The sequence below is a fragment of the Oryctolagus cuniculus genome, chromosome 12 (genome assembly GCF_051225735.1).
Source record: "Oryctolagus cuniculus isolate XC-2025 breed Fujian yellow rabbit chromosome 12, ASM5122573v1, whole genome shotgun sequence".
In the NCBI taxonomy this organism is placed as follows: Eukaryota; Metazoa; Chordata; class Mammalia; order Lagomorpha; family Leporidae; genus Oryctolagus; species Oryctolagus cuniculus.
This window is the reverse complement of record NC_142878.1, coordinates 41,716,918-41,734,506: the sequence shown is the minus strand read 5'-3', so window position 1 is coordinate 41,734,506 and position 17,589 is coordinate 41,716,918. Positions and strand designations below refer to the sequence as shown.

Genomic DNA, 17,589 nt, shown 5'->3' with positions numbered 1-17,589 from the left:
TCGAGACCAACAGACCACATGGCCTGAGCTGGGGGGGGGGGGCAGCTTTCTGGGGAGTCCTCTGTCAGTCCTGTCACGAAGCTGTCACAGCACTTGGCCTGGCTTCCCTCCACCACCATCTCTCTAGTCTTTGGCTTCTGTGGGCCCAGTGCCACCCTGGAGAGCTCATATGGTAGGAAAACTCATGAATGGAAGTTGGTGTGCTTTGGCTGATAATTTAGACAGGGAGTATCTGGATCTTATTTTTCTTTGAGACAGCCCAATGGGGCTGAGATGCTAACAACCATGGCTCATCAGCACCGGCCCTTCAGTGTTTCACATACTTTGGTGATGGCTCAAAGGCACAAATGGGCTTGCTACCAACAGCATATCAATCAGACACTAATGGTTATCGCTCTAGAGAGGGCCTTAATGTGTACCACTTAAAAGAGTCTTCATTTATCTCCTTTCTTTTTCCTTTTCTGACCTCTTCTGCTCTACATTAATTCTCACTAAAGGTAAAAGTATGTGTATTTAATGTAGCTTTCACCAAGGCTCAATTTTCCTGCAAACTATCCCCTGTATTGGAGCTATCTTCAGTAAGGATCCCAACATCAAGAAATCCTTTTACATAGAGTTTTCTGGTACAGGTTATAAAGCTCATATGGCAAACAGAAAAACAGAATGAGATATTTTGGCATTGACATTCTTCTGTTAGGAAAAAGTGGTATTGAGCCAAAGAGACTCTTTACCATTAAGAATTCAGCACTGGTAACAGGAACACTATAGGCTATGAGTCTCCCATACTAATGTAATGGAGGGTACTGAAGTCATCTATAGGGTTGCTACTCCTCTTTTGTGAGAGTTCTTACTATCTGGAGGTGTCTTACTGCCTCCTCATCGTCATCTTCCCCATACATCCCTACTCCCCCAGTGGAGGGAGGAAGAAGGTCCAAGGACAAATCAATCTATGCAACTGTTGATCAACCATTGATCACTGAGCCTGGGATTGAATGGTACAGGCTTATGAGTGTTGGTGATTCTGTTCCATTGCATTCCATATGGACAAGAAGAAAGTAGTTTGGGTATCCAAGACTAGTGTCCAGACGCAAGAACTTAATCTCAGATGTGTTAGGCCTGTTTCAGTTGACCCAAAGGCCCACCACCCTAAGGTCGATGACAAAAGACTCTAAGTTGGAGGACAAGTGACCTGAGAATCCCCTTGGTAGCTGGACCAAAGGGAACTCCTGCGGATGGGCTTTAGTGGAGGAAATGCCAGCAGGCTGACCACACGCCATTGTCGCTGCTTTAGACTAGAGAGCTAGTACAAAAAGCAGGTGGCCTTGGCACAGTTGCAACTACTCAAGTTTGATTCTCTTTCCTCCTTCCTGTCGTTCTTCCTTGAGCAATACTTCTTCCTTCCCAGAATTCCTCACTTCCAGCCCCCATCCAGCCTTTACCTTCCTTGTTCTGAAATTTCTACTCTTCCGGTCTTCTTCCCATGGCTTAAGAGAATTATAGACTCTTCAAGTATTCAGAGACCGCAAAGTGCTAAGTCCATCTTCTCCCCATTAGTCTTATCTGATTATCTAGAGAAAGCTTTGCTGTGGAAGCTAATTCTCACTAAGGCGGAAATGCTTGATAATTCATCTTAGTGAATTAACCCTCCCAGGGACACTTGCAGTTTTAAGTATTTACTGAAACAGTGACTCTTCAATCTAGGCATTTCACTAGAGGTTGGCTAATGAGTCCGTGATCATCTGTTGTGTCTGTGTGGCTAGCCGTCATGCCGAGTACGAGAGACACTTCCCACTTCCAGCAGCCTCTGCCTAGCACCCGTCAGGCAAGCCTTGGAATGGCATTTCCAGAAGACAGCCAGCTCAGACTGACCGAACGTGCCCTCTGTTCCAGAAGTGGCTTGCTTCTGAATTAAAAATAGAACAAAAATTAAGCACATTTGTGCCAACAGGGTTAGATCCGTTCTGTTGGGGCCTCTTTCATACTGGGACTCTCCCCCACTGCAATCAGAGTTCCAGCTAACAAGCCACAGGTGTACACCACATGAACAGATGAAAATGTGATTGTAATGGGTGTGTTGACAGTTCAGTAGCCAGAATCCATGCATCCCAAGGTGCACCTGTGCATCTGTCAGATCGTTAGGCACAGAGGGCTCTGCCCCCACCCCCCCTAGCTTTGGAACCATCCGAACAGCTGAGAAGCTACATCCAGCGGCCAAGACAAGGGTTCCGAGGCAGTGGACTCATTGGGAGCCCAAGAGAAGATAGGGCCCAGCAAGGGGGTATGGGAATGAGTGTGGAGAGTGCTTGTCATTCCCCTTCCCCCCAGGTGGCACACTGGGAGGAATGTCAAGCAGCAGAGTTCCTGGCCCCCAGTGGTACCTGATTATTTAAAAGCCTTTTAGTGGCTTTCATGCCACATTTGGGTATTCAATCATTGTACTATGGTGCACCTGTACCCTGGCACAAAAAAAAAAAAAAAAAAAAAAAAAAAACAGAATCCAAGCGTGTGTCAAAGTGCTCTGAAGAACTAAGGGGTGTTCTCCCATTTAGTCTGCTAACCTCAACTCCAGAAGCGTGGGGCCAGGCGTAGGGGAGAAGCCGGTCTCTAGCAAACTGTGCAGAATGGGCACCTGCCCGCCTGATGACTGCCTTCCTTCCCCCACAGCAATCCTGAGTACAAGGATACCCCCATGGACATAGCACAGCTCCCCCACCTGCCGGAGAAGACATCGGAGTCCTCGGAGACCTCGGACTCTGAATCAGACTCTAAAGACACCTCAGGTATTACAGGTATTACTTCTCCATGTTCTGCAGGGCTGGCTTGCCTTTCCAAATGTCAGGGGTGGCAGCGGCCAAGGGGCCACGGTCAAGTGGGAGAGAGAGACATTCCAGACCAAGTTATTACTGAGGCTCGTCTCTCTCCACACACAAGTGTCATTACTTCTATACCCACTACACACATGTGTATAATAACATGTAAGATGATATATACATACATGCTTACTTGTGGAGGCACAGTGCATCACACACACTCTCACACAGATATACAGAGATTGGTTTAGCAGTCACTTAATGTCAGACCCCCTCCCCAGCCACACAGAAGGAACCCTGCCCTAACCCCATAGCTAGCTGTGGTCTTGTCACTAGGTGCAGGTACCAGGTGCAGCACTCTCTCCAGGACAGCCTGAGACTCTGAGTCTCCCATGTTCACATCCTCACCAAGCTGGGATTGACCTCTACAGTCGGATGCTCCATGGCATCAGTAAACAACCTCTTTCAGTGTGCTGGACTGTTACTTACTTCTGAACATAAGCAGCACAAATCCGCACTTCCCATTCCTAGTTCTTTTGCGAAGCAGACTTCCTAAGTAGTTCCTTGGCGCACAGGAAAGTTAATATACAAATTTACTTTTCCTCCAGTCCCCAGCTTCCCTCTAGGACACACAGAGATTAGGAACACACAACTTTACAGAACTGTACAGCTATCAAAACATCTTACATCCTCCCTCCCCCCCCACACACACACACAACGCTACCGAGGGGGAGAGGAAGACGAGTAGTTCCAGCCTGCCACCCAGAAGCGTCAGGGCACACCCCCTCAGTCTTCTGAGGTTGTGTTACTAGGAAAATCTATTCCCCCAGAAATGCGGCAGCTGGCTAGGGTTCCCGTGCAACCATCCCAGCCATCAGGGAGGTGGAAGAAGGGCAACAGCATGTGCCCAGGATCTTGGTTGTTTTCCTGTCCTGCACATAGTATTCACTTGAAAGTTATTTGCTATGGTAGAGGTTCTAGACTATTCTCTGTACCTTATAGAGGATACAGCACTGAGCAAAACAGACAAAATCCTCCACCCTCAGCCCCACTGGGGCTTTTATTCTAGCAGGGGAGAAGAGAAGGAAATAAAAGATGTGTGGTGAGTCAGGTGGTGAGTCTCAAGTGATATGTTGAAAAAGTTTCATAGCAACTCGGAGAGTGGTTTGCAATAGGCATAAATATTCACCAGCAACAGGGGCAGGACTACGGAAAGCCACCTCGCATCCCGGCCCTTTGCTGCTTGACTAACCCCTCACTTCCTGCGGCCCCCTGGGTAGCTCTTCTCAAAGTTTCCTGTGGCCAAGAACCACCTAGGGATCTGCTGCAAATGCAAAAGCTGATGCAGGAAGTCCGGGGTACAGAGAGTCTGCGTTTGTAAACAGGTGTCCCGGATCCCCTGATCCACGCCAAGGCCCCCCGCTAGAGAGAAAGCCCCAGAAGGTGGTGGACAAGACCCCCGTGTCCGCTGCCTCACGGCTCTGCCCCGCCCTGCTAACTGCCTCTTCCCTCTCTCTCTCTGTCTCTCTCTCTCTGTCGCCCCCCTCGCTCCCGCCACGTGGGTCGCGGGCCCCCTCGCAGAGGACAACGAGAACTCCAAGTCGGACGAGAAGGGCAACCAGTCGGAGAATAGCGAAGACCCGGAGCCCGACCGGAAGAAGTCTGGCAACGCGTGCGACAACGACATGAATTGCAACGACGACGGCCACAGCTCCAGCAACCCCGACAGCCGCGACAGCGACGACAGCTTCGAGCACTCGGATTTTGAGAACCCCAAGGCGGCCGAGGACGGTTTCGGCGCGCTGGGGCCCATGCACATCAAGGTGGAGCGCTACGTGGAGAGCGAGTCGGACCTGCGGCTGCAGAACTGCGAGTCGCTCACGTCGGACAGCGCCAAGGACTCGGACAGCGCAGGCGAGGCGGGCGCGCAGGCCTCCAGCAAGCACCAGAAGCGCAAGAAGAGGCGGAAACGGCAGAAGGGCGGCAGCGCCAGCCGCCGGCGCCTGTCCAGCGCGTCGAGCCCCGGCGGCCTGGACGCCGGCCTCGTGGAGCCGCCGCGGCTGCTGTCCTCGCCGCACAGTGCCTCGGTGCTCAAGATCAAGACGGAGATCTCGGAACCCATCAACTTCGACAACGACAGCAGCATCTGGAACTACCCGCCCAACCGGGAGATCTGCAGGAACGAGTCCCCCTACAGCATGACCAAGCCCCCCAGCTCTGAGCACTTCCCGTCCCCGCCGGGTGGCGGCGGCGGTGGTGGTGGCGGTGGCGGTAGCGGCGGTGGCGGTAGTGGCGGTGGTGGCGGCGGTGGAGGGCTGCACGTGGCCATCCCCGACTCGGTCCTCACCCCGCCAGGCGCCGACGGCGCGGCCGCCCGCAAGACTCAGTTTGGCGCGTCGGCCGCCGCAGCTTTGGCCCCAGTCGCCTCCGATCCGCTGTCGCCCCCGCTCTCGGCGTCCCCGCGGGACAAGCACCCCGGCGGGGGTGGTGGCGGTGGGGGAAGCGGCGGTGGGGGCAGCAGCGGGGGCAGCGGCGGCGGCCCCAGCGCGTCCAACTCCTTGCTGTACACTGGGGACCTGGAGGCGCTGCAGAGGTTGCAGGCTGGCAACGTGGTGCTGCCGCTGGTGCACCGGGTGACCGGGACCCTGGCCGCCACGAGCACGGCCGCGCAGAGGGTCTACACCACGGGCACCATCCGCTACGCGCCCGCCGAGGTGACCCTGGCCATGCAGGGCAACCTGCTGCCCAACGCGCACGCTGTTAACTTCGTGGACGTTAACAGCCCCGGCTTCGGCCTCGACCCCAAGACGCCCGTGGAGATGCTGTACCACCACGTGCACCGGCTCAACATGTCGGGACCGTTCGGCGGTGCGGGCGGCGCGGCCAGCCTCACGCAGATGCCCGGCGGCAACGTGTTCACCACGGCCGAGGGACTCTTCTCCACGCTGCCCTTCCCCGTGTACAGCAACGGCATCCACGCGGCGCAGACTCTGGAGCGCAAGGAGGACTGAGCGGCGCGGGGTCCCCTCGGCGTCTCCCTCTCCACCCTTCCTTCTTAGCACTTTGGATTCCAGCAGGTCAGCGTCTTCTGCGACACCACGGCCCCCAGACCACCCCCGCTTTCTTTGCCTTGACTCCTTCGTTCCTGTAAAGATAGGTTTATTTTTTTGCCTTCCGAGGCTCCGACCACCGGTTGCCTGCCGCTCTGTCTTCTTCCTCCGCCACGTGTGTCGGGTCCCGTTGTGTTCTATCCCTTTTGCATCTTTATTAAGATGTCTTTCGTGTGTATTTGCCTCTGCCATAGAATACTCACTCTCGTGGGCCAGAGATTCCTCGAGCGACGACCATTGGGCTTTCTTCCGGAAAGATCTTGATATGATCAAGATGGAAAGAGACAAGCATAGAAACCGTGTGCCCTGTCTGACGAAGTCAAAGGAAACGGGCTGGGGTGTTGGTTTCTGTTCCTGATTCCTTTCCAAATAGGGGAATAATATTTTAGAATTTTATGCAGAATTTAATTCTCTTTTTATGGTTGAGATTTTAAGATTTTTCTTACTTGCACATAAAAAATAATTTGGGTTCTTAAGCTTAATTTCTGGCCTGTGACTAGAATGTTTAAAAAAAAAACAAGTTGGACTAAATGTTAATTACTGAAACATTAACTTAATTTCTAAAACCATGGTGCTATCATTTATTAATCTGTAATGTCTTCATACAAAATGCAGCTCCTGTGCTGGGTTTTGGAGGAAAAAAAAAATGTGTTCTGTCCTGGTGTGAGTGTTGCTGCAGTCTCCTTGGTTAGTTAAGACAAAGCCCTCATTAACATTTGCTGCAAGACATAAAATGTTTTACCTCCCAACTAACAAACATAGCCTCACATGAAATTTCATGGATCAGGAAAGCCCTTTATAAAGGGGTTTTTGGGGAAACTCAAACTGATTTGAGGAGCAATTTTAGGTACATATTGCCTTTTGTTGAGCTTTTTCCTTGTGTTTTCTTACTCAGTCTAACTGAGGCTAATTCTGCAACTTCAGTAACACTTCTGAGTACAAGAAGGGAAAGTACGTAACTACGTAACACGTTTTGGTTTTTTCATTTCTTGCTAAAAACACTAAAGGAAGGTTGTATGTTGGGGGACTGATTGGATGGCATTTATGGAATTTCTTTCCCTTTGGTTCTTCCTTCTCAGTTGAAACCAGTAAGTTTTAAGACTAAAGAATGGGTTACTAAGCTTCCGACAGATAACTGCAACTGAAAGCTGCACATTAAGTAAATTAAAAAAACAGAAAAAGAAAAAAAGGAAAAAAAAGAAAAAAAAGGAAAAAAAAACATCCTATTTTGTCTTTGTTGCCAGAAATCAGTGTGGTGTCAAATACTCCAAATGACTGTCAAGTATAAATTCTTCTTCCACTTCATTTTTGGCAGCTGTTTGCTAAGGCATCTAATAACAGATGTGAGAACTGTAATGTGTACGGTGTGTACGTGTCCTTGGCTGTCAGTCCCATTGCAGTCTCAATGTGTGTTGCTATATGCAGTATATACTAAGCTGACGTAGTTGTTTTGTCCGTTGTCTTCTTTGTGCTCGATCTCTAGTCCGGAGTGGAACAGTCCCATTCCTGCAGTCCTAGTGAATCAGTGATTCTTGGGGGTTAGTGGTGTTTGTGTGGTGGCCTTCCTCTGTAACGTCACCCTATGCTGCTCCTACTGTCTGTGACCCTTCTGTTCTCCTTTTTAAAGTTCCTGCCGTTGCTTCGCTGGTGTATATTGTCCCTACCTCGCCTTCCTCTCCCTCCCTCTCCCTCCTCTTCTTTCCTTTCCCCATCTCCAAAATCTTCTTCATTCTCAGAGATAAAAAGACTCTTAACTAGCTCAAGGTGAATGGAGCCATTTTTCCCACAACGGAATTCTGGGTAGACTCTCTCTTCTGGAGTGCCACACAAAGCACGGAAGAGTAATGCTCAGATGTATTACCTAATCAATGCCATAGAGCCTCAGCTGTTCACATTCCCAGAGTCCCTTGTGCTCTACCTGTAAGCAGTGGGTGCTTTTCTTTGGTTCCCTTCCAGGTTGGCTGATGGAGCAATACATAAAACAATTACCAGTGAGACAGAAAATTATTTCAAAGGTCAACCAACATCTGACAACACAAAAACAAAACGGGAGGGGGTAATGGAATATAGAATTGTTATATATATATATATATTTGTTTATTCGTGCAATGCTAATAATAGTAACTCGGCTGTCCTTTGAATATCACTGTGTTGAGTGGATTCCTCCAGGACTTTTGATTCTGTGAGTTGGGCCCAAACCATGATCGAATCCTAAGAACGAGACGTGAAATGCCACAGCTTTTCCTAGCACGCTTACTTGAAGGATTTAAGCGGGGTTGGAAGGTGAAGAAGGCCAATCGAGAAATTTAAAGATTAATTTTTGGAAACTCTGCTCTAGCTATTGAACAATCAAAGGAATGCACCTATCAGCTACAAAAAAAAAAAAAAACAGCTAGACAGCTGGGTTTTTTTTTTCTTTTATAAATGTTTCTGTGTTGTGTCAAGATGATTTCTGGTGATTTAAACTAACAGATAATCACAGCTGCTGTCTAAATCCATAGTGTTTAAAATGACAAAATGAAAAAAAAAACACTTCATTACCTGTGAAGACTGTGTCTGTGTTTTTAACTTTTCTTGTACAAATATATGAAAACTTTTATGAGGAGACTGGTGCCAAGTAGCTGAATAATGGGGAAAGGGATATCTGTTCGTAAAAATCTTAGCAGTGTTACCAACTCTACAGTACATATATATATAAAATTAATTAAAACGTTACAAAGCGACAGCTATGGTACATTTGTTTTGTGTGAAGCTAACCGGACCTAACTTCCTGAGTGCCTGGCTTATTTTGAAACATTTTTTTTTCATTGACCATTGATAATGCTGCAAATCAGAAATGTACATACTTCATTTACAACAGGGTTCTTTTTATACTTTTGTAGATTCTCATACATGTCACATACATGGTTGTCTTTATGTAACTTAATTTTTTCATCTGCAGGTGCCATTTTCATAATAAACTTCTCTTGGATTTGTTACTATCTGGCATCATTTCTTTTACATGAAACCATCCAAACTAATGAATGCTGGTAGTATTTGTTTAAGCAGGTACCTTGGTCATTCTTCTTTATTTAAAAAAAAAAAAAAAAGTAAAAGTAAAAAAAAAAGCATCCATTGTTCTGCTAGTTTTGAAAAAAAAAAAAAAAGGCATAGCTGTGGACTGATGAGGCTGACAAAGCCCAGAGTAAGATGCTAATCCAAATACTACACCAAACTTGCCACCATCCTAAATTTCCAGCTACCCCAACTCATTGTCATACTTAGCATTATTATGCACATTATCAAAGCTGAACAGTGGACCTGGGACATTAACCACTATGGGAAGTGTGCATTTTCTCTTGATTAATGCACAGCAAGTGATGAGTTTTCATACATTAATCATTTAAAATGCACTCGATATTTTCATCTATTACAGTTCAGAGGTCTATAACCAACTGTTCCATTGCTGTATCTTCTCTATACTTAAAAAAAATGTGTTTTCTTTCTCCAGACAAGTTAAGCCATGGTTGTGTTGTATCACAGGTGAAGGCAGGTCACTTGGTAACTTTAAAAAAGGAGTCGGGGGGGGGCAGCTATTATTTCAAGATGGATTACTTGTTAAGTCCCTGCTTTAGAAAAAAGAAATGAAGAGTTATAAAGGAACAGAGCTTACAAACTAGGGTCCAAAAGCTACCAGTAACAGAATTTCATCTCTCCAGTTTGTCTTCAGTGACATTGGTCACTTCCAGAGCTGTGGTGGTGTTGTTGTTTTTAATGGAAGGGTGTTTCAGGCTGGTGGATAGGCAAGTATAGTTGTTGGAGTGATGAGGCCCTAGATTTCTCTGCATGGGACCTTGAAATAAATACTTAAAACTAGGGACTGAGTGTGCAGAATTGCACTTGCCCAACTACTTCCTTAAAACATGTCTGCCTTTTGGAGCGTCAGAAGAGTATAGAACAGCCAGGCTCAGAGGTCAAACATTGGTACAGCTAGAAATTCAGTCCTGGGTGGCTGGCAGTGAGCGAGGAAGCCAGCTGACCCAAGGCTCTCAGTGTAGCAGACACCAAGGGAGCTGACTTGGTAGCTTTCAGAGCTTGGTGTGGGCACAGTCCCACCAAGGCACAGGTGTCATGCTATGGATGTGGGTCTGGGTGACACTGGGCAGTCAGATGAACCACTTTACACTTCTGGACGTTCCTTCATGCCTGTGACCTGGGGACAGTGGCTAGGAAGGTTGAAATGGGGACCCTGGATGTGGTGATAGTGACTGAAATCCTCAGAGTATTTGGGGCTTCTGAAATACAAGTGGTAGAAATCCTACATTCTTGACAAAGCTCTGGCCTTCCTTAGCATCAACAATTTCCCTGTCCTTTATGTGTAGCTGTCCATGTTAAAACAGGTCACGAATATATTAAGAACAGCCCTCAGCCAGAAAGACCCATTGGTAGTGCCACCTCCTCAGCCCCAGTGCTGGTGAGCAAGCTAGGATCTGGAGATGACCTCCCCCGCCAGCCCTCAGGACAGGGCCTCTCTTGCTAGGCTGGCAGCAAGTCCAAAGTCAAGGCTGCAGTCTGAGATGATGGACAGGACAGGCAACAGTGGCCAGCTCCCTCTACCTCCGCCATCCCCCCTCCCAGTGATACCAAGATTAGGTTATTTGGCAATGAGGGAAGATATGCATTTCGCTGAGCAGAAGAATCTTTTTCATACTTACAGGCTAGTTCTTACTTATCTTTCCCTACTCCTTAACAAACTCTACTTCCATTGAGAATGTTGAAAGCAATTTGAAATCCACTTGTCTTGTGCACTACATTGAAGCTAAGAGAGGATGTATGTGGTTATCAAGCCCTGGAGATGGTCTTTGGGAGCCAAGATTTTCTTATTCAGGATTGAAAAGTAGAATGAATGAAAGACTTGAAAGAGAAGGAAGAATACCTTTGCCAATAGTTACCATAAAATGAAAAGTAAAAAAAAAAAAAAAAAAAGACATACTAAATTTTGCGCTGAGGCGTAATTCCCAAAGGCTAATGACACCAGGCAGACTAAGACACTCTCCTGGGACACTAAGGTAGGTGAACACCCTCAGCTGCCTTTTAGGCTCTTGCTTCCCTGAGGAAATCCTTATAAAGGAGGGGAGCTGAATTGGTCAGCTCCTTGCAGGCGTGAATCACGGCGTATTGGTCTTCATGCCACCCGGTGGTGTCTAGCTCAATGATTTACAAACTGTGGTGGCTCAGTAGAGGCCTGAGGCGAGGAAGGGGTGGGCATTCAGCCTACGTGTTGAGATGCCAGCGTCTCACTTCAGTGTGCCTGGGTTCGAACCCTCAATTTGGCTCTTGACTTCTGCTTCCCAGTAATGCAGACTCCAGGAGGCAGCAGGTGCAGGCCCAAGTGAGTTTCTGCCACCTACATGAGAGGCCTGAACTGAGCTCCTAGTTCCTTGCCCCGCCTCCAGGCCCATGCCCACCTCCAGCTGTTGCAGGCATCTGGTGAGTAAATCAGTGGATGGGAGCTCGCTCACTCACGCTCTCTCTCTCTCTCTGCCTCTCGAATAAATCTGCTGCAGATGCAAAAGAGTGAAACATGACTTGATCCAGAGGCAGAGTTGTCCACACAGTTTGAAAGGATAGCTTGAATTTATATCAAGAAAAGAATATCAAAGTGGATAGGTGGGCCGGCGCCGCGGCTCACTAGGCTAATCCTCCACCTAGTGGCACCGGCACACCGGGTTCTAGTCCCGGTCGGGGCACCGGATTCTGTCCCGGTTGCCCCTCTTCCAGGCCAGCTCTCTGCTGTGGCCCGGGAGTACAGTGGAGGATGGCCCAAGTGCTTGGGCCCTGCACCCCATGGGAGACCAGGAGAAGCACCTGGCTCCTGGTGTTGGATCAGCACGGTGTGCCGGCCACAGCACACCAGCCGTGGCGGCCGTTGGAAGGTGAACCAATGGCAAAAAGGAAGACCTTTCTCTCTGTCTTTCTCTCTCACTGTCCACTCTGCCTGTCAAAACAACAACAACAACAACAACAAAAGTGGATGAGGCAGTGCCTTCTTGGGGAAGCCAGCTCTATGCCAGTTACATGGACATCTGGAAGGGTTGGGGGGTGGTTGGGATGTGTGCCCACAATACCAACTACCTTGTATCCAGCAAGAGATTCGGTGTGCAGAGAGAGAAAGGAGAGAGAAGAAAGAACCCAAGCAGTTGGTAACAAATACAGTAAACTATGCCTCTGTATACCATAAATAGCTAAGTAAATGGCTCTTGGTTTCAAAAAAAAGCAACACTGAATAGTGTACGCTCACTGAGGAGCCCTGAGCTATATAAACACACAGTCATCCGAGAGAATTCTAGCAACTGCGAGGGACCGTCTTGTAGAGAAGGCACGTCTGCGCAGGTCCAGTGCTGAGGGTCTTTCTAGCCCCCTGCTGGTTGGTTACCATTTTTAGAAGGCATTGAGCTAAAATCCAAGCTCTGTAGTTCAGTGGACCAAACCTACGCCCTGTTCCACCTGAGTGGCCTTCAAAGGTATGAAGATGAATGTCAGAGCTTCAGTAAATCTCTAGGCAAAATTGCACTTGTTCTTTCAAGCATTCCTTTAAGGACATCATGACAGAACGCTGCACCATCCCAGTCCCCCTCATCGCAGCGCCGAGAAGCTGTGAAGGCACCTGTCTTTCTTTCTTTCTTTCTTTCTTTCTTTCTTTCTTTCTTTCTTTCTTTCTTTCTTTCTTTCTTTCTTTCTTTCTTTCTTTCTCTTTCTCTCTTTCTTTCTCTTTCTCTTTCTCTCTTTCTTTCTCTTTCTTTCTCTCTTTCTTTCTCTTTCTTTCTTTCTCTCTTTCTTTCTCTCTTTCTTTCTCTCTTTCTTTCTCTCTCTCTTTCTTTCTTTCTTTCTTGACAGGCAGAGTGGACAGTGAGAGAGAGAGACAGAGAGAAAGGTCTTCCTTTGCCGTTGGTTCACCCTCCAATGGCCGCTGCAACCGGCGCACCACGCTGATCCGATGGAGGAGCCAGGTGCTTTTCCTGGTCTCCCATGGGGTGCAGGGCCCAAGCACTTGGGCCATCCTCCACTGCACTCCCTGGCCACAGCAGAGAGCTGGCCTGGAAGAGGGGCAACTGGGACAGAATCCGGCACCCCAACCGGGACTAGAACCCGGTGTGCCGGCGCCGCAAGGCGGAGGATTAGCCTAGAGAGCCGCGGCGCCGGCCCTGTCTTCATTTCTTAGGGTGGCCTCATCACCACAACCTGAGTGGCTTACAACATCGGAAATACCTTCTCCATGCTCTCTCTGCAGGCTTCGAGTCTGAAACAGAGGCGCCAGGGAGGTTTCTGGACACTCCTCAGCCTCTGTCTGTCACTCCCATCTCCGCCTCCGGCATCATACAGCCATCTTCCCCCTGTGCGTGTCCTTGTCTTCACATGGCGCTTGCCTCTCCTCCTCTCTCCCCTCCTCTTTCTCTCCCCCTCACATTAGATCAAGGACCAGCCCTAAGTACAACAGCAACTCAGCTAGTTACACCCACCACACCCCTACTGTGACAAGGAAATGGAAATGAAACCACAGGCTAAGATCTAGGGCTGAGGACTTCAATTTCAAGGGGCACAATTCAACTCTTAACCTGCAGTAAAATGTGGCACCTTGCACCAATGGCATGGCTCCCGCTCGGACCCGATGCCCACGGAGTATAGAAAACCCTGTTTCTTCCTCAGTAGTGTGCGCTCTTACTCGGAACTGCCTAGAACTGCACAGACTTTTTTTTTTTTTTTTTTTTTTTTTGACAGGCAGAGTGGACAGTGAGAGAGAGAGAGAGAGAGGGAGGGAGAGAAAGGTCTTCCTTTGCCGTTGGTTCACCCTCCAATGGCTGCCGCGGCCGGCGCACCGCGCTGATCCGATGGCAGGAGCCAGGTGCTTTTCCTGGTCTCCCATGGGGTGCAGGGCCCAAGCACTTGGGCCATCCTCCACTGCATTCCCTGGCCATAGCAGAGAGCTGGACTGGAAGAGGGGCAACCGGGACAGAATCCGGCGCCCCAACCGGGACTAGAACCCTGTGTGCCGGCGCTGCAAGGCGGAGGATTAGCCTAGTGAGCCGTGGCACCGGCCGCACAGACTTTTTAGCTGCCAAATCCAATTACCATCTCCTCTCAGGCCGCCAGTCACCCAGAACGCCAAGGTCTCTTTGCAACCCCTTGTCCAGGTAGGTCTCTATCACTCTTCAATGTCTATCGCCCTCCCAGAATGCTGGCCTGTGCTCAGGGGAAAAGCAGTTTAGGGAATGCGATTTACCAGGCACAGAAGGTGGGGAACAGCCTGTCCCTCTAAAACATTCTCCTTGTCTTTGTACTTTCCATACCCTCTGAAGCTGCCTCAAATCCCTCTGCTAGAAGCAGAGACCTAGCCCCAGGATTTGGGGAGCCCTGGGACACAGCATGTAACACTTCCATGGCAGACACTACCAGTGGACTACTCAAAAGTAAACTGAGGTGGAAAAAAATATGTCAAAATTTCTTCACGAAGTGAGGGGTCAGCCTAGCAGTTAAGGGCCTGTTTCCCGTACCAGAGTAACTGCAGTTCCCAGCTCCAGAGCCTGACTTTAGCTTCATGCTAGCAGATCCTTAGCAGCAGTGGGTATGGCTCAGATACTGGGTTCCTGGGATGTTCCGGGGAGACCTGGGTTGTGTTCTCAGATTCCGACTTTGGTCCTAGCCCAACCTCAACCATTTCAGGCATTTGTGGAGTGATTTGTGGGTGAGAGATTTCTCCCCTTCTCTCTCTCTCTCTCTCTCTCTCTCTCTCTCTCTTTCACACACATACATTATTATCTTTTTAGCAGACCAAGTTTCTCACTTAAAAAAGAAACAGATTTAAGAAAAAAGTAAACTGAGGCAGAGAAAAACCCACCATGAGAAGAAAATGTTAAGACTTACAGACCTCTCTCTCTCTCTCTTCTCCTCTATGTAATTCTGACTTTCAAAATAAATAAATCTCTTTTAAAAAAAATAAACTTAAAGAGAAAAACTACCATACCAGCCACTCCATGGGTGCAGAATTGGGGTGAGAGGCGCCAAGGCTCCTTTTGTATATGTGTAAAATCCACACAGAATTCAAGGGAGAATTATAAGCCTAAATTCATCAATTTTGTAAAACCGAGGTGCCATGAATGCCATTTATGGATCAGACTCAGAGACTAACCCAAGTCTGTTCACTGAGCTTGTGTTCTGCCACGAATTACAACTGTCAAGGCCTCAACGTCCAGCTATTGACTTGCTCTTTTCTGGGGACAAAGCTCAGCTGGTTTTCCTTCTCCTGGTCACTTCTCCCTATGTGAGAGCCATAGGATGCACCAAAAGGAATGGTCCAGATAATGTTCCCACTTGAAAGAATTTTCTAGAAAAATCAAATTAGCTCCAGCTTTTAAAACTAATGATATGCAAAAACTTCTAAAACTACTTTAAGGAAGAAAGGGAGCAGAGGGTAAGGAGGTGGCTCTTCCTTGTGCTAAGGAGCCCTCAGATTTATAGCGGAAGTGTCAGAAACAGGATATAATATCCGTGTGACCCCTCCCACCTCCCCCAAACAAAACCATTCCACCCTTGATGAATTATTGACTTTAGAGTTTTATCTGTGCCATGAATAATCACAAACTTGGGAGTCTCAGGGCACAGTTCATAAACAAATAATTATATCACAATGATAATTTTTCAGGAATTGCAACATCAATCATGGCCGTGTTATTATCAAGTACGTTTTCTGGTTGCCTCTATTCATCAAGCCCTCCTCCCTCTCCACCCTTCTGCACCACACAAGCAAAACTCATCACCAGATTGCCTCTTATTTACACATCACTCAAAGCAGGAGCGAGCAGGCACGCACAAAACGGGCCAACCCAGCGTTTATGAGAAATGAGTTTTCATTAAGAAAGTTCAAATTAAATGCATTGGAAAAGACGGAGGGGGGGACATAATTAATTATTCCAGGCTCCCCCCAAAGAAGTGGTCTTTGAAAAGATCTCATTCAGAAAGATAAAAATAGACAGAAGGTTTATACCATTTCAGTCAGAACGAAGAAATAAAACGGAGCAAGTCTCTCAATGAAGGACATAGCAACACAGTGCTGTGCCAATGTTGCTGTTCACCGGAGCTACACACCCCAAGCTTGGGCCCTACTCTGCAATTCTGCCTGCAGATGGAAGCGCTAAGTAGAGGCAGGTACAGGACCTGGTGGAATACAAACAACCTTCCCCACATCTACATACACATCAGTCAGAGAGCGGCTTAGGATGCTTGGGTGTTATCGAAGCCACTCTGCTAAGACTATGGCAGAAGGCTAATAGTTCCAAGCTAAGTAACAGTACAAAAGCACCCTCAGCTGAGCTACTTTACTGAGTGGTTTAATATCACTTAAGGTCACAGGGGCTGTTTCATAGACAACCTGTCCAACTCAACAATTCAAAAGAAAAATAAATGACTAGCAAAGCAACATAGAGAAATTACCCTCATAAGATTAGATTGTACAACCGGATTAAATTTGCAGTGCAGTGGGGTTTACCACTCACTCCTTGTGCAAGAGAGCTTCCTCACTGGGCTCTGCTTCCTATTAGGCAAGCTATGCAGGCAAAGCAGTGTGAGTTGTAATGACCAGCAGCTAGACTACTGCAGTTCCTCAAAAGGAGATAGCAATCCCAAGCAACTAAAACTGCCTAGTCCCTTCGTAATAGCTCGCTGTTGAGGACAGCCGTTGGACATGCATGGTCTGAGCTCAGATCCTCTCCTCCTTGGAGAATCTGAATGTGTGTGAGTGGGGGTAGGGCTGCTGTTTAGCAGTGAGCCCTGCAGATGAGGCGAGGCAAGCGTGCACTGATGCAGGAACTGGACCCAGCCCAACGAGCCCCATCGCCACTTCCCAAGCAACCAGTGAGGGCACTGCAGGTGTCAACTGCACTGTGCTATAGCATCCAGCAAACTGTCTGCCCCCTCTGCTGTTCTTGTTTTAAAATCTTGGAGTTTCTGGAATGTTGCCAGATTGTTAAAGACACCTGCCTTAAAGTCCGTCTTAACATAAATTCTTTAAAAGGAGAGAAATGGAGTGGGAGGCAGACAGACAGACATGCCCACCTCTAGGCCATGGCCCAGCAGGGGACTCCACTGTGGCAAAGGGCTGCTGGGCAGCAAGGACAAAGGCGGAAGAAATCAAGGAGACCGTGCGAGCCGTGAACAACCCACTCCAGGGCCAGCAACAGCAGTCGGCACTGGCCAGAAGCCTGGATCCTCCCAGGAGGCCTGGGTCCCCACCTGGCTGGGGTTCACTGGCCTCACTAGACACAAAAACAAAAGACGTACGATCTTTTAAAGGGCATTTCCTGCCCTCCCCCATACAAATGTAACTGTTATTTCCCTTAGTAGCATTTTCTAGGAGGAGGACATTGGCAATTCTTTCTCATTTTGAACATTTTGAATAAATTAAAAGAACACTCAGATTTATTTCTTTGGTCTTCCCACCTGACTCCCTGCCTCTCCACAGCTCTGGATATTTACATAGAGTTGCCCAAGTTAGAGACATTTTGCAGACATTGATTAATCTATAATTCTTTGAAGTAGGGAAACAGTATTATCTCCACTTTACAGATGTGGAAACTAAGACACAGGGGTTAATGACTAGCCCAGAGGTCAAACATCCAGTCAATTGCAAACGTGGG

At 48.1% G+C, this 17,589-nt stretch overlaps 1 protein-coding gene across 9 annotated transcripts in view; it reads left to right on the top strand.

Moving 5' to 3' along the window:
- Window positions 1–8,898, top strand: part of NPAS3 (neuronal PAS domain protein 3) — a 926,676-nt gene extending 917,778 nt beyond the window's left edge. For 6 of the 9 annotated variants that reach the window (XM_070053760.2, XM_070053764.2, XM_070053759.2 and 3 more), the window contains 2 exons: window positions 2,665–2,789; window positions 4,392–8,898. In XM_070053760.2, the coding sequence (XP_069909861.1) occupies window positions 2,665–2,789; window positions 4,392–5,821 (1,555 nt within the window). In that variant the 3' untranslated portion in view covers window positions 5,822–8,898. The remainder of the gene's footprint in view (window positions 1–2,664; window positions 2,790–4,391) is intronic. The other 3 variants (XM_070053762.2, XM_070053761.2, XM_070053765.2) reach the window with 1 other exon arrangement.
- Window positions 8,899–17,589: the final 8,691 nt, after the last annotated feature.